General features: G+C 42.9%; 1 protein-coding gene across 4 annotated transcripts in view; it reads left to right on the top strand.

The window, feature by feature from the left end:
* The window catches only part of ZFAT (zinc finger and AT-hook domain containing), a 234291-nt gene that overhangs the window by 194475 nt on the left and 25182 nt on the right, over nucleotides 1–14634 (top strand). For all 4 annotated transcript variants that reach the window (XM_054518860.2, XM_024251400.3, XM_024251401.3 and 1 more), the window contains 2 exons: nucleotides 6208–6334; nucleotides 9080–9210. In XM_054518860.2, the coding sequence (XP_054374835.2) occupies nucleotides 6208–6334; nucleotides 9080–9210 (258 nt within the window). The remainder of the gene's footprint in view (nucleotides 1–6207; nucleotides 6335–9079; nucleotides 9211–14634) is intronic.

Genomic DNA, 14634 nt, shown 5'->3' with positions numbered 1-14634 from the left:
TTAAAAAATTAACTGCATTGAAAAACTTTAGAAGTCTTATGGAAAAGAGCTCATAAATAAGTAAAAAGATAAATGATAAAAATTTTTTTATATAGAAAAATTAATATCTTTATAAAAGGCCTATAAAAATAGTGATGAGAAAGATCAACCCTTTAGAAAAAAGGACAAGAGATAAGAAAGGTTCACGGAAAAGGAAGTGTAAATAACATTGAATATCTGAAAATGTGATCAGCCTCACATGTAAGGAAATAAATTTTCATTAAAATTAGCCCGGGATGGAATTTCTCACCTACTAGCTTGACAGAGATCCAAAAGTTTGACATTATCTCTGCTGGAAAGGCTGTGGGGAAATCTGCTCTCATACGTTGCTGATGGGAATGTAAAATGGCCCAGCCTTATGAAGAGAATAGCAATATGTAACAAAATTACACATGCATTTCTTTATCCATTAACTCAATAATCCCACTGTTAAGAAACCATCCCAAAGTTTCACTGGGACACTGTGTCCATACTGACATAAATAAATGATTGAATAAATAAATGTGGGGGAAGGAACTATGCATTTCCTCCAAAAAATAATGATTAATAAATGTAGAAGGAATGAGGGAAATAGAAAATTACAATTAGAATACCACAGGAACAGTCATAGCAGGTGAGATCCATTAATGAGTGCTAAAGTTAGTAGGCAGAAGTTTAAGGAGAAATGAGATATTCACATAAACTCTGAATATCTCCTTCCAAATATTTGTTAATTACAAAAGGCAAAAATAGGAACTTTACGGTGGAGGCACCACCTTCACCAAGCAATAGAGGTTGGCATCATCAGTAATGAAGCATGCTGACATCATGTGTCACCTGATACCATGTGATCAGATGAGAAGACACTTCATCTCATGGAATTCTTAACTAAAATCTTCAACTTCAGCCTAATTATCAGAAACCATCGGACAAATCCAAATGATGGGTGTGGTCAAAACCTCAACTGTACTCCTCAAAAGTGTCAAGGTCATGAAAGATATGGAAAGTCTGAGGAACTTTCACAGCCAGGAGGAGACAACAGAGGCATGATGGCTAAATGTGCTGTGGGATGCAGGATTGGATCCTGAAACAGAGAAAGAACATTAATGAGAAAACCAGAGGAATCTGGAGAAAGCCTATTGTTTAATTCGTAATAGTATCCCAATGTTAATTTCTTGTTTTGATCATTGCACCATGATTACGAAAGATGTTAAGATTAGGGGAGGCTGGGTAAAGGGTCTCCAGGAACTCTCTGTTGCAGCCCTTTACATCTTTGGAACTCTTGTGTAAGTCTAAAATTATTTCAAAGTAAAGTAGTTACAAAAAATAAGAAATGGGGTCATTATATGTAGGGAAAGGAGGCAGAGAGCAAGACGGAAGGGATGGGGAGAAGCTAAATTTCTCAAAATACCCTGCTGTGTAGATTTGACTCTAATTATATAAAATATTGTAAAAGTATTTTATATAATAATAAAAACAAAATTAAACTTAAAAAGCAAGTCTTAAACATTGTGAGTAAAATGAAATAAATGATTCTAACTGTGTATCAAATTGGTGACATAACTACGTGGAGAGGAACAATTTCAAGAGACTTCAAAACAGTTATTTGATTGGGATGTAACCTAAGGGCAAAACAAACTGCAAAAACTGCAGTTTTCAAGTATTCTACTGTTGGTAGTAAGGAAGACATTGTGATTCTGAGGCTGTTACTAGTGTTTAATAATGACAGTGAAACACATAAAATATGTTTAATTCTGTAAGTTTATAATGATATTTGGAAAAAGCAACTCAGTCACCTTTGTAGAATGTTAGAGAATCAACTCTTTATTTTGAAAATTGGTAAATTAAGACCAAGAATCAAGCAATTGTTCTATCTTTATTTTTTAATTTTTTTTGAGAGATAGGGTCTAGTTACCCAGGTTGGCATGCCGTGGAGCCTCCCTTCATAGCTCACTGCAACCTGGAACTCCTGGGCTCAAGCAATTCTCTTACCTCAGGAGATAGTAGATAGTCCTATCTACTGTCTTCCAAGTAGATAGGATTATAGGCAAGCACTATGCCTGGATAATTTTTTGAAAATTTTTCTAAGTAGAGACAGGATTTCTCTTTGTTGCCTAGGCTGGTCTCAAACTCCTGGCCTCAAGCGATCTTCCCACCCTGGCTTCCCAAAGTGCTAGGAATACAAGTGTGAGCCACCATACCCAGCCCTATTCTACCTTTAAAAACAAAACAAAACCCTATGTAAACATAACCAAAAATTTGATGAGGGGAAGTTTTTTCTTTTGAAATATTTCAACTAACACATGAAAAATTAGAATATTACCATGTTGCAACCTTCTAATGATGTCATGGGTTTAGCAGTGATCATCAGTTACTGCTGACGTTACATGAAAGAGACCACCGTCCAAAGCGTGTCTCCTGAAAGAACTGCCCAATATAACCCATGAAGCATTCTTGGCAAAAAGGGAACCTGAATCTAATTAAGCTTTTGTATTTATATTCAGTGACCAATTTACAGAAAACACTATGGATGGAGGAACATTGGTCAATTCCATGGTGACGCAATCAGCGAAACTTAGATTGCTGACAGCTCTGTAAGGCAAACACCCTGTTGTCTTCAACAAATAAACTATAAGGGGAGAAAAGCCAGAAATGGAGGAAGAGCATATGGGTTTTAAGTCTTATGAGACATATTAATCAGTTCTAATATGTGAACCTCATTTAGATTTGATTTGAACAAACCTAAAAAATGAGGTAATTGGGAAAATTTAAACATTGTCTAGACCATTGATGATGTTAAAGATTTATTGTAAAGTTTTTGAGTGTGACGGGAGCATTGTAGTTCTTTTTTGGATGAGTTTTATTTTTTAGAGATACAGTATGAAATATTTATAGGGCAAATAATGATTTCAGGATTTGCTTCAGAATAATCCTGGGGCAGGGCATGGAGTACATGGGAACATAGTCCAAGAAAGTCTGGCCATGATTCAACCTACAGAATGGGAGAAAATTTTTGCAATCTATCCATCTGACAAAGGGCTAATATCCAGAATCTACAAGGAACTTAAACAAATTTACAAGAAAAAAACAACCCCATCAAAAAGTAGGCAAAGGATATGAACAGATACTTCTCAAAAGAAGACATTTATGCAGCCAACAAACATATGAAAAAAAGCTCATCATCACTGGCCATCAGAGAAATGCAAATCAAAACCACAATGAGATACCATCTCATGCCAGTTAGAATGGTGATCATTAAAAAGTCAGGAAACAGCAGATGGTGGAGAGGATGTGGAGAAATAGGAATGCTTTTACACTGTTGGTGGGAGTGTAAATTAGTTTACCCATTGTGGAAGACAGTGTGGTGATTCCTCAAGGATCTAGAACCAGAGATACCATTTGACCCAGCAATCCCATTACTGGGCATATACCCAAAGGATTATAAATCATTCTACTATAAAGACACATGCACACACGTGTGCATGTTTATTGCAGCACTATTCACAATAGCAAAGACTTGGAACCAATCCAAATGCCCATCAATGATAGACTGGATAAAGAAAATGCGGTACACATACACCATGGAATACTATGCAGCCATAAAAAAAGATGAGTTCATGTCCTTTGCAGGCACATGGATGAAGCTGAAAACCATCATTCTCAGCAAACTAACACAGGAACAGAAAACCAAACACTACATGTTCTCACTCATAAATGGGAGTTGAACAATGAGAACACATGGACACAGGGAGGGGAACGTCACACACCAGGGCCTGTTGCGGGTGGAGGGCGAGGGGAGGGATAGCATTAGGAGAAATACCTAATGTAGATGACGAGTTGATGGGTGCAGCAAACCACCATGGCACGTGTATACTTCTGTAACAAACCTGCATGTTCTGCACATGTACCCCAGAACTTAAATTATAATTAAAAAAGGAAAGACTTGCCATGATTGATAATTGCTGAAATTGGTTAATGGACACGTGGAGGTTTATTAGACCCGCCTCTCTGCTTTTGTGGGTTTAAAATTTTTTTATAAACATTCTTTTAAAAAGTAAGAGTTTTGGAGTCTGACAGACTTCACTTTGAATCCTCTGTCACCTATAAACTACTTGCCCTTGAGCCATTGTTTAACCCTCATGGCTCAGTGTTCTCCTCTGTACAGTACGCTGATAATCCCTGAGAGCTCAGAAGCACTGAGAGAAACCGTGTGTAAAATGCTGAGGCCTGAATGAGCCCCTGGAGGCCCTCAAAAAATGGCAGCTGCTATGATTATTGCGGATGTTGATGATGATCACTTTTACATCTTCATCTATGTAAAAACAATTAGTCACCTAATGTTTCAAGTATCAATACATACTGGAAGAATTTACTCTTCATTAACAAAATAGACACTTGAGTGTCAGTTACCGATGTAAAACTCAATCCATCTTGTCAGTCAGTGCTTTTATAAAAGCATGCAGTAATGCTTGTCTCCACTGAAGGCCTCACTTCCAGCAGATGCTAGCACCTCATGCAGAGCCGTGAACCCAACAGAAATAGTTGACATAAGGCCAGGTAGTTGACTCCATACTCATCTCCATGAGATGATGAGCAGCCAGGAAGCTGCCATGCAGTGGCCACCAGTGGAGTAACAAGCCACCTCTTCCAGCAATGTGTGTGTCACCTGGCTCCCAGGAATGCCTTGCAACGAGCACCAGCCTTCCTGACAGCAGTTATGACATGCTTTCCCCAGAATGAGGAGGAACCTTTCAGGTTGCATCCTGTCCTTTCACGGGCTCAGGCATTGCCTGGATCTACTGTCGGCTAATCTGTTGCCTCATGGTACTGAGAACAAAATGTCCTTCTTTTTGTTCATTTATGCATTCATTGAATATTTTTGGGTGTCTACTATATGTCAGGATGGAAACACCTAAATGGACTTGGCCAATTGGCTGTGAAGGAATATTATATGCTATTCTGAACCTCTATGTCATTTACTGATATGTGCTTATAGAACATAACTTGACACCTGTAGATTTTGTCTGAAGTCCTTCTTTTTGTTCTTCTTGATTGGTGACATTCATGCATCCAGCCTTACAGTTTTGCTTGCACTCTCTGTCCCTTCCAGAAAGAGATAATTATTAACATCTAGTTCTGTAAAAATTCTCTTCCACCTCTTCTCTCTTTGAGGCATGAGGTACCTGATTCACAGGTACCTGTGAGGGTAACTCCTCCTACCCTCACAAGTACTGATTTTGTGCAAATATATTTCTTGTAGTCAGTTTTATTTCTTACACTTTCATGTTCGAATAAGAATGGTACAGCCGAGCGTGGTGGTTCACACCTGTAATCCCAACACTTTGGGAGGCTCAGGAGATCGAGACCATCTTGGCCAACATGATGAAACTAAAAATACTAAAAATACAAAAATTAGCCGGGCATGGTGGTGCATGCCTGTAATCCCAGGCACTCGGGAGGCTGAGGCAGGAGAATCACTTGAACCTGGGGGGCAGAGATTGCAGTGAGCTGAGATCGCACCACCGCGCTCCAGCCTGGGTGACAGAGCGAGACTTTGTCTCAAAAAAAAAAAAAAAAAAAAAAAAATGGCACAAATAGCTAAGATTTGCTGAATTCTTACTCTGCTGGGACCCGGGACCTGTGCTCTCCACATGCTGTGTAATCACCGGTCCTCTCCCTTCCACCATCAGCTGCCCTGTGGCTGTGCCCCTTCCTCTGTGTAATCACCCACCCTACACCTTCCACCGTCAGCTGCCCCGTGGCTGTGCCCCTTCCTCTGTTGGCCACATGGCACCCAGTCCCCAGGGTAAGGCACAGATTAGAAGTGATGTTGGTAGCAGTGGGAGGAAACAGAGGAGCCATTAGAATCTGAGTGTATGCGAGAATATCTGAGCTGGTCAAATCTCTAGTTGTGAACAGTATACATACTCTGTTTCCCACCAAAAAAAATGTACAGCAGGGGCTTTTTACCAAAGCTGATTTTTAAAGGTGTTGATCCTCACAGAGAAGTTTTCTCTTTGGGAAGTGTATTTATGGGAGCAACTGGTTTCTCAGGGGTGCCAGGTAAACGAGATGTTGCAATGTATTGCTTTCTTGTATGCATTTGTTCTATCTTAATATGTTATCTTGGAACTTCTGGGCAACAGTCAATCTTTTAGGAGATGACTTAGGTATTATGTTTTTATTTAGACAGCAACAGAAGCTCCTGAGGAGTCCTCCACCCAGTATCTCCACATCACAGAGGCCGAAGAAGACGTTCAAGGGACACAGGCTGCGGTGGCCGCGCTCCAGGACCTGAGATACACCTCTGAGAGTGGTGAGGACGCCTGCTCTTCCTTTGCCATCTCAGAACTGTCTTTCCTAGACATGCTGAATGAATGCATTTGCAGATGAGTGATGTCCATCAGGTGATCTACTTGCAAATCCCTGACCCAGCTTTCAGACTGCAGAAGCAGCCCCATTGCCAGCCCCCAGAGATCTCTGCCTCCAGAAATGCTCTAGAACAGAGCCAAAGCAGAGGGGAGGCCTTCGAACAGGACCGCAAGAGTCCCCCATGTTTCTTATCACATTTAATTCTCTGAACGGCCTTGTGAGGGGAGGAGATCTGACTATTCTCACTTCACAGATGCGGAAGGTTGCTTCTCATTGTTAATGGTTGGCTAATGGTTAATGGTTGTTAGTGGTTGACTGAGGGTCACCCACTTTAGGGTGTTGGAGCTCATCCTGGAATCTGGGTCTCCTAACTTCTTGTCACGGCATCGTCCCATTCCATGCTTCCTCAGGGACATCTCCTCCAGGGCCTACAGGGGCCAGGCAGGCAGTGGCAGGAGGTGGTGTGGGCTCAGTGGGTGGTAGAGAGTGGCAGAGACTCTGGCGTGCGAGGGGTCACTTTGCAGACCCGCAAGACCAGGATCGCTTGTTCTCCAAGTCCTTCCCAAAAGGCCCAGTCAGGATTTTTACATCAAATGTCATGATTTTCAAATGTTAAATCAGTTCTAAAAAAACAAGCCACTGTACCAGCCTAGTGGCAGTTGGGGCATTATGCTTAGAAAACAGTTTTTCTTAATGCTCTTTTTAAAAGATCAACAGAACACAAGTTAATGTTTCATACCACAGCCCTGTACATATCTGGAGGGCAGAGGTCAAGCAGGTTGGGTTAAAAGGGAAGCATTAGGTGAAATGAAATGGTGATAGGAAATAGGAGTTAGAAAGACACCATTTTTACCCAGTTCTTAAAACCCCAAACTCCAGATTCTAAGAAAGCTGCACAGAAAACTCCTGTGGGCCGGTTGGTTTAGGAAAGATTAATTGACAGGGCTGTGTTCACTGCCTGCTGAGCTGCAGGGAATTCGGGAGGCAGTGCCTCCACTTCTGCAGACAGGAGAGTCGAGGCCCAGCTGTTAAAGGTGGCTCTCAGCACTGAAGTCCTGCCAGAAGTTGAGTTGCCTTCCATGATGTCCAGTGACATCAGTGATTGCTCATGACCTACAAGATGCGGCCTGTCTGTCTTCATCCCCTATGAGCACACACACACGTGCACGCACACACACACACACCCCACACACACTCTCACTCTCAGACTCACTCACTCTCTCACTCCTTCTAAGGCCCTCCGATGTCTCTTCCTAGCTCTTAACTTTGCAGCTGAAAAGGCCAGGCTCAGCTTCTCTGGCTCCTGCCTGGCCTTGTCACTGTCTCTTGCCACCCCATTCCTGGGCTGTGCTGCCCTCAGCCAGATCTGCAGCTCTCAGAAGGGACACACACTCCAGTGCTCCCTGGGGTATGGCCTGGTTTCTTCTCCCTCACAGCCTTTTTCTGCCAAACTCATCCTCATCTGCAGTACTCAGACTGCAGGTCACCTCCTGAGAACCCCCTCCCTTTTCTGCACTGTTTCCTAATTGCACTCCTGACCTGGGACCTGCCAGGTGCTGTAAGGATTTGCTTACAGTCTGGCTTAGGAGGCTGTGAGCCCTGGGAGGAGTCGGGGGGTGAGGGGGAAGGGGTAGGGCTTTGTCTTTATTCTTATCAGGAGCAATAGTGCTAGGGCTTGATAAATGGTCATTGAGGGAGTCCACGGATGCGGAATTAGAACCTCGCCTCAGTAAGTTGCACAGGTAAATGTTTTCGTCCTTGCATGTTCAGAGTGGTTGGCTGCAAGGTACATTTGCACCATTTCCCTTAAGGGGCATGTGTCTGGGGGGTGCCGGGTGACGCATTGTGAATATAAGCCAGCCACTGCCTCAGCCACCGGCTTGTCCTACCTTCTGCATGAGACACGTTGAGTTCCCCTTCTCTGATCTCTTATTGATTGACTCACATTGGAACATGGCCCACAAAAAGCTGCCCATGAGGATGAAAATGTTGGCAGAGACTGCATAATATTATGCTAAGGTGGAGATCAAGCAGTCATTTCTCTTTTAGTAAATTAATGATCAGGGTCAGGGTGTGCTCAGGACGGTTGCAGATGGCCTGGCAGATGGTGGGAGCAGGTGGGGATACTAAATAGCTGCCTGATGATGCAGAATCCCATCTTTAGAGGTGGTTAAAATAGAACCCCCAGCTTCAATTGGTCTGGAGTTCCAAAGCCCACTGGTTGAATAATTGAGACATCCTTGGATGTTTTGCCCATAACTTGTGAAATTTCTTGGCACACACTTTCATTGAATCTGCGGCTGAACGGGCTGGCTGGCACTCCCAGGAGTTCAGCTTCGAGGGCAGCCACGTGTCCGCATGTTAGGACTCAGAGCACGTGGGTTCGAGTTCTGGCTTTGTGGTGTAACTGACTCAGTGGCCCAAATGAGGATTCTACAAAATGCAAATAACATCTCAATGTCCCATCTTCACAGGGTCGCTTGGGGTTTTGAGATATTCTTATAGCAAATGCTTTGTAAGCTATAAAGCACTACACAGATTATTTCTGTTGTCAAAATGAGCGATTACGGAGAGCCCATGCATCCTCTGGAGAAGGCGTCACCCAAGAGAAAAGACAGGCTGGTTTTGCATTCCATGTCCTTCAGCACCAGTGGCCTGAATGGTGTCCTCTTTGCTTCTTCCTCTTAAGGCGACCGACTGGACCCCACGGCCGTGAACATCCTGCAGCAGATCATTGAGCTGGGCACCGAGACCCACGATGCCACTGCCCTTGCCTCGGTGGTTGCCATGGCACCAGGGACGGTGACTGTGGTTAAGCAGGTAGGGACCCTCTTTCTGTAAGTGTTCATCTCTGTGTGTCTCACAGTCAGGTTCTTTCCTCCTCCCTGTGTTTCTAAGTCTTTAACTTACCTGAGGTAGAACTTGGAATGAAATTGGTCTAGTCTCATACCTTTTCTTGTTCTACCTCTGATCTCATGGGAGTGCTTCTTCAATAGCTCTATATGTGGGAGATGTTTGGGGGAGAGGTATAGTATATTAAAAAAAAAAAATTCTGGAAACTCTCCGTTCATTTTCTTTCAAAGAATCCCAGAGTGAAAATGAGCATGATGTGTACCACTGAGACACATCTCTGATGAAAACAGCTCTCAGTGCCTAAGGTCCCATCAGTAAATTTAGCTAGTAGGGTGCGTGGGGGTAGCCAGAGAAGCCAGGAGGATTTCCCAGTGGACTGGCCTTCCTAAATAGTAACCACCCGATCAGATCAACACAGGATACTGCTCTGGTAGGAAGAGATGATCAGTTTTGGAATAAAGGTTACTCCACTTAATTAATCCTTTATCTGCTTGGCTCATTTCCTTTTCTGCCCTCAGTGGAGACTTTACCATCTGTTAAAATGCAATGTGTTTGATAATTAGGTCATCTTTTTTATCTGTTTATACCTATGTCTCTATCTGCTACCTCCTGTTTCATTTTACAAAAGATTTTAGCTGGCTTACACAAATACTGTAAATGCATCAAAACCAGGGAAATATATAATCTGAAATCAAAGTTCAAGTTCACAGAGAAAGTAGAAATGCAAACCATGGAGTTTCTGACATTTAGCCACTCCTGTATTGATTCATTTGGTATTTATTGAGTGCCTCCTGTTGTCAGGCAGAGTTCCAGTTGCTGGGATCTAGGAGAGAACCAGCGTCTGCCATCATGGTGGTTACTTTACAGTGGGGAAAAGGATAAAGCTTGAATAAACCAGTACGACATAAAGAATGTCAGATGGTGAACAAGTGCCAGGAGAAAAGTAAAGCAAGGGAAGCAGGAGAGGAGTAGGGTCCAGGAGTGTGGGTTGGGGTGATTTTGTAAAGGGTTGTTGGGGAAGATCTCTGACATGTGAGAAGAGACCTGGAAGAGGTGTGTATTACTGGAGCTGTCTGAAATTGACTAAATTTGTTACTGAATTGTATAACAGAAAAGAAAAAGGAGACGTTAAACAGTTAACTCAGGAAGGGGGTTAGCTTTTCTTGGCACTAACAAATAAGATATTTCTTAATGAGGCACTCACATAGGGACGCCTGAGTGATGTGTCCCTGGTGACCTGACGAGCCAGGAGGGGACATCCCAGTGCTGTCTCCACAACTGTCCCCTGAGTGTGCCCAGGGCACAATGCAAAGCATGAAATTCAGGCCAAGTAGTTCTCTGGGGGAATTAGTAAGTACATTCGGGTTCAACTGTTGGGTTTCTTGACCTACGGACAAGACTTAGCATATCTAGATGAATGTTTGGATCACATGTCCTAAAATCCCTCTTCCACAGTGTGGTTTCTCTCAGGAGTCGAGCTGGAGAGTAGGCAGGGAGATGCTTCAGTCTGTAGCAACCTGGTATCTGCATTGGCTGAGAAAAGATTCATACACTTCCAGGCTAAGTACCTTTTTAGCTTTTCTTGGTGTTTACTAGATTGCAATCTTCAGATTGTCTTATAAATATCTTCTGAAACTCCTCATTTGCATCTTGACATGTGGAGTCCCCAGCTGGACCTGGTACTTTAGGAAGGGTCTCTCTGGGATGGTATCAGGAGGACTTTGAATGTGTCATACACGTGAAATCCTTTTGAGAGTGCAGGAAGCTACTTCTGATTGTGACTTGTGTCTTGTTTCTAAGAACTAGATTGATTTGCTGCTGCTGGGAGACATGATTTATTGAGCCTCGCAGGCAATGCAGTGATACACGAGGTCACAGGGTTTGGGTTACAGCTTAGATATGCTTCGAAGCATTAGACTGACAGCACAACAAGGGATGAGGCAGATAATCATCCAGAACGACCAGTGTCGACAAGCTAAATGTGTTCGCAGGAGGAGAAAACAGTGCTGCCCTTCCGAGGATCTTCTTTCTTATTGCAAACACAGCAAAGAGTGGTGCTGTTGAACACAGTCGTGGGGAACTGCATTTGGAAATATTCCCCAAGAAGGTGTATGTCCTGGCCATTATCTTGTCTGCCTGGCCCCACACCTCGCTCACGGTGGCTGTTGATAAATGACAGAGAGGAGACTGGGTGGACAGACTGCTGGGCGGGTAGACGCTAAGCACCACTCCTATAGCAAAGGAAATGAAGTGTTTCAGGCTCTCCCAGGTGAAAGGATGCCCTCTGAATTCCATTGTCCTATAGTTTAAATTGAAATATAGCGATATTTATTAGAAAAATTGGTTTCAACCTTTTTCTTTTAATTAAACTCTGGTTTAGGATTTTTCAGTCAAGAAATTATATCTGCTTAATAACTGTGCTGAAGCACCGAAATATGAACTCTGGTGCACCAGTTGGAAAGAGGAAAGCTTTTCCTCCTGTGGGAGGCACGTTGATGTCAGGGGCTTTCTCTTGCTTGAACCCAAGGCATCACACATAGTAGTTGCTCAATAAATGTTATGAAATAGAATTGCCTATGTTGGAGGTTTTGATTCTTCAGTTGTATCCTATAAATCAGTATTGCCGGAGAGAAAAAAGCAAGAATTCCTCATCATAAAGTATGTGATGTATATTGCAGAACAATGTTTCAAATTACTATGGGATAGCATCTTTTGAGACCTTATTAGATCTCTTTTATATACATCTTCCACAAGACTAAAAACAAAACAAATTCTACATTGTACGTAAGTTGCTTCTGGTTGGTTAAACATTTCAAAATTTATTTCTCATATAAACAAATAGATATATACTCTATAATTTTTCATGACTTATTAATGTTAATTGAAAAGAATCTTATATATCAAAATTCATCAATAATCACTGAAAGAGATTAATCCCAAGTCTTCTGGGGTTTTCAGCTTCTGGGATGAAAGTAATGGCAGGCCTGGTGCGGGGCTGGCAGTGTTGGAGAGAAGAGAGCTGGGAAAAAACTGTTTGCTTCTTGGTCTTTAAAGAGACAAGGAAAAGATTTTGCCTATAATTGAGACCATTTAAATTCTCTGTTGGACACAGAAATCTGTCCTCAACAACTTCTTGTCACTTTCTCTCTTCTTGAGTGTCAGCATTAAAAATAGATTCATGGGGCCCGAGCATCTCCAAACGCTCAGAAAGAATCATGCTTGCGTGCCCCACTCCAGCCCGGCAGAAGGGCCCAGATGAGAACTTGAGTGCAACTAAATGTGTGTTTGTTAAACCTGACAGTTTTCATTAAATAAGGTGATTCCTTTTGTTAGTGTTGTTAAACCTTGCGTTAAGATTTTATGAGGAAGAAATTTGTATTTGATAAATAGAACTGCCTAAGAAGGTAGATGGAAGACGGCTAGCCGCACAGGAAATGCTATCATGAGCATCTCTGAGTCAAAATTAGTTATTTAAAGGAAAAGAAAAACTGAAGAAAATAACAGCAACAGTCATCACCAGTGGCTGATGGCTTAAATCATTCATGGATGTTCTTATGGATTAAATTTTATTTTAGACTCAAAGTAACATTGTCTTTATGGTTGACACTCATTTAGCAGGCATTTACTGAGCAACCACTGTGTGTGCAGTCTCTGGTTATATTGATTTCCTATTGCCACTGCCACAAATTACCACAAATCTATGGTTTAAAACAACACAAACTTATACTGTCTTACAATTCTGGAGGTCAGAAGTCTGCAGTGGTTCCTGTGCTAAAATCAAGGTGTTGAGAGAGCTACAGTGTTTCTGGGAAAGATTCCTTTCTTGCCTTTTTTGGCATCTAGAGGCCACCCGCACTTCTTGACCCAAGGCTCCCTTCCTCCATCCCCAGAGCCAGCAACAGCAGGCTAAGGTCTCACATCCACTCACTCTGACCTCTGTTTCCAGGGGCAAATTGCCAGCCTTCCTACTCCCTTTTTTAAGGGCCCTTCTGATGACATTGGACCCACCCAGATAATCCAGGACTGTCCATCTGGGATGGCTTCTCTGTCACCAGCTCCTTAATGTGATCACATCTGCACATTCTTCTTTGCTGTGTAAGACAACATATTCACAGGCCTCAAAGATGAGAACATGGACAGCTTTGGTTGAGGGGTGCGGGCGTTGCTGTGCCCACCACACTGGGCTACAGAATTAAGATAGTTCCTGCTCTCAAGAGGCAAATAGTCTAACAAGCGAAATGACTAATTTTTTCATACAACAAATACTCCTTGAGCTGCTTTTACCAGCCAGTCACTGTTCTCAGCACTTGGGATATTTCAGTGAACATATCAGATGAATGATATGGTTGAGAAGCTTACGTTTTAATTGGGGTAGATAGCCAATCCATATACATGTAATAAGTAAATTATAATAGTACATTAGAGGCAAAAAGTGCAATGGGAAAAAGAACAAGCAGAACTGGTCAAGCGGTATGGAAAATGCAGCCTTAAACAGGCAGTTCCAATCGAGAGTGATGAATGCTTCAGGGAGATGGCCCAGGGACCCAGGAATGCTATGGGGAGCACCAGGGGCCTGTGAACCTGGGTCTGGAGTGGGGGCAGGTGCTGAGCAGGGAGGCCTTGTGAGTGTAGGGTGGGAGCAGGGCTCCAGGCAGGGGTGGATACAGGAGCTGGTGGCTGGTGCCAGCTGGGTGACTGGAGGCAGAGGTAGGGGTGGTGGAAGAGGCCCTGCATAGAGTAATGACTTGCCTGGTTGTAACATGGGCCAGGGATTCCAAGTCTTAGAAGTATCTCAGCCTGATCGCTCCCTTCTGCCTACTTGGAGTCCAAACAGTTTGTGGCCTTATGGCATGTCCAAGGGCATAATGTCCTTTGGCCATGGGCTTCCTGACCTATGTTACCTTCTTGAAGTCATGTTGGCGTTTTTAACAAATGACAATGTCTTGGTTCTTGCAAATAGTGAACCTGCACTGAGCATTCCTGCCCTTTGATATTTAGCAGAACAATCAGTGCCTGTCTAAGACTGTCACTGACATTTGTCTTGGCCTCTGCTTCCTGGGTCCACCAAGCCAGCTACTGCACCGTGCCCTTTCTTCTTTCCCTGGGGGTGTTTTAAGTAATAAGTACACCTTATGATGACACAGCATCTTCTTTTTAAGAAGGTCAGGATGATTGAACAGTTTGCCTTTATGATAATCTTCGGTCTTTCTGAGTTTTGTGTTTTTTAATTTTGTATTGTTTTTACTGCTGAGGGTTTGCCCTAAACAGCAGACTGGGGGTGCTGGGGCATTGTGGGGTGTCAGCCTCTGAGGTGGGGGAGGGAGTTGGGCTCCCAGTGAAGTGGTATGGGTCATTCGTTCATTGTACAAGTTACTTTTCAGTCCATGTGCA

This window comes from Pongo abelii, chromosome 7 (assembly GCF_028885655.2).
Source record: "Pongo abelii isolate AG06213 chromosome 7, NHGRI_mPonAbe1-v2.0_pri, whole genome shotgun sequence".
Taxonomy (NCBI): domain Eukaryota; kingdom Metazoa; phylum Chordata; class Mammalia; order Primates; family Hominidae; genus Pongo; species Pongo abelii.
Note: the sequence above shows the minus strand (reverse complement) of the source record. Positions and strands in the feature narration are given on the sequence as shown.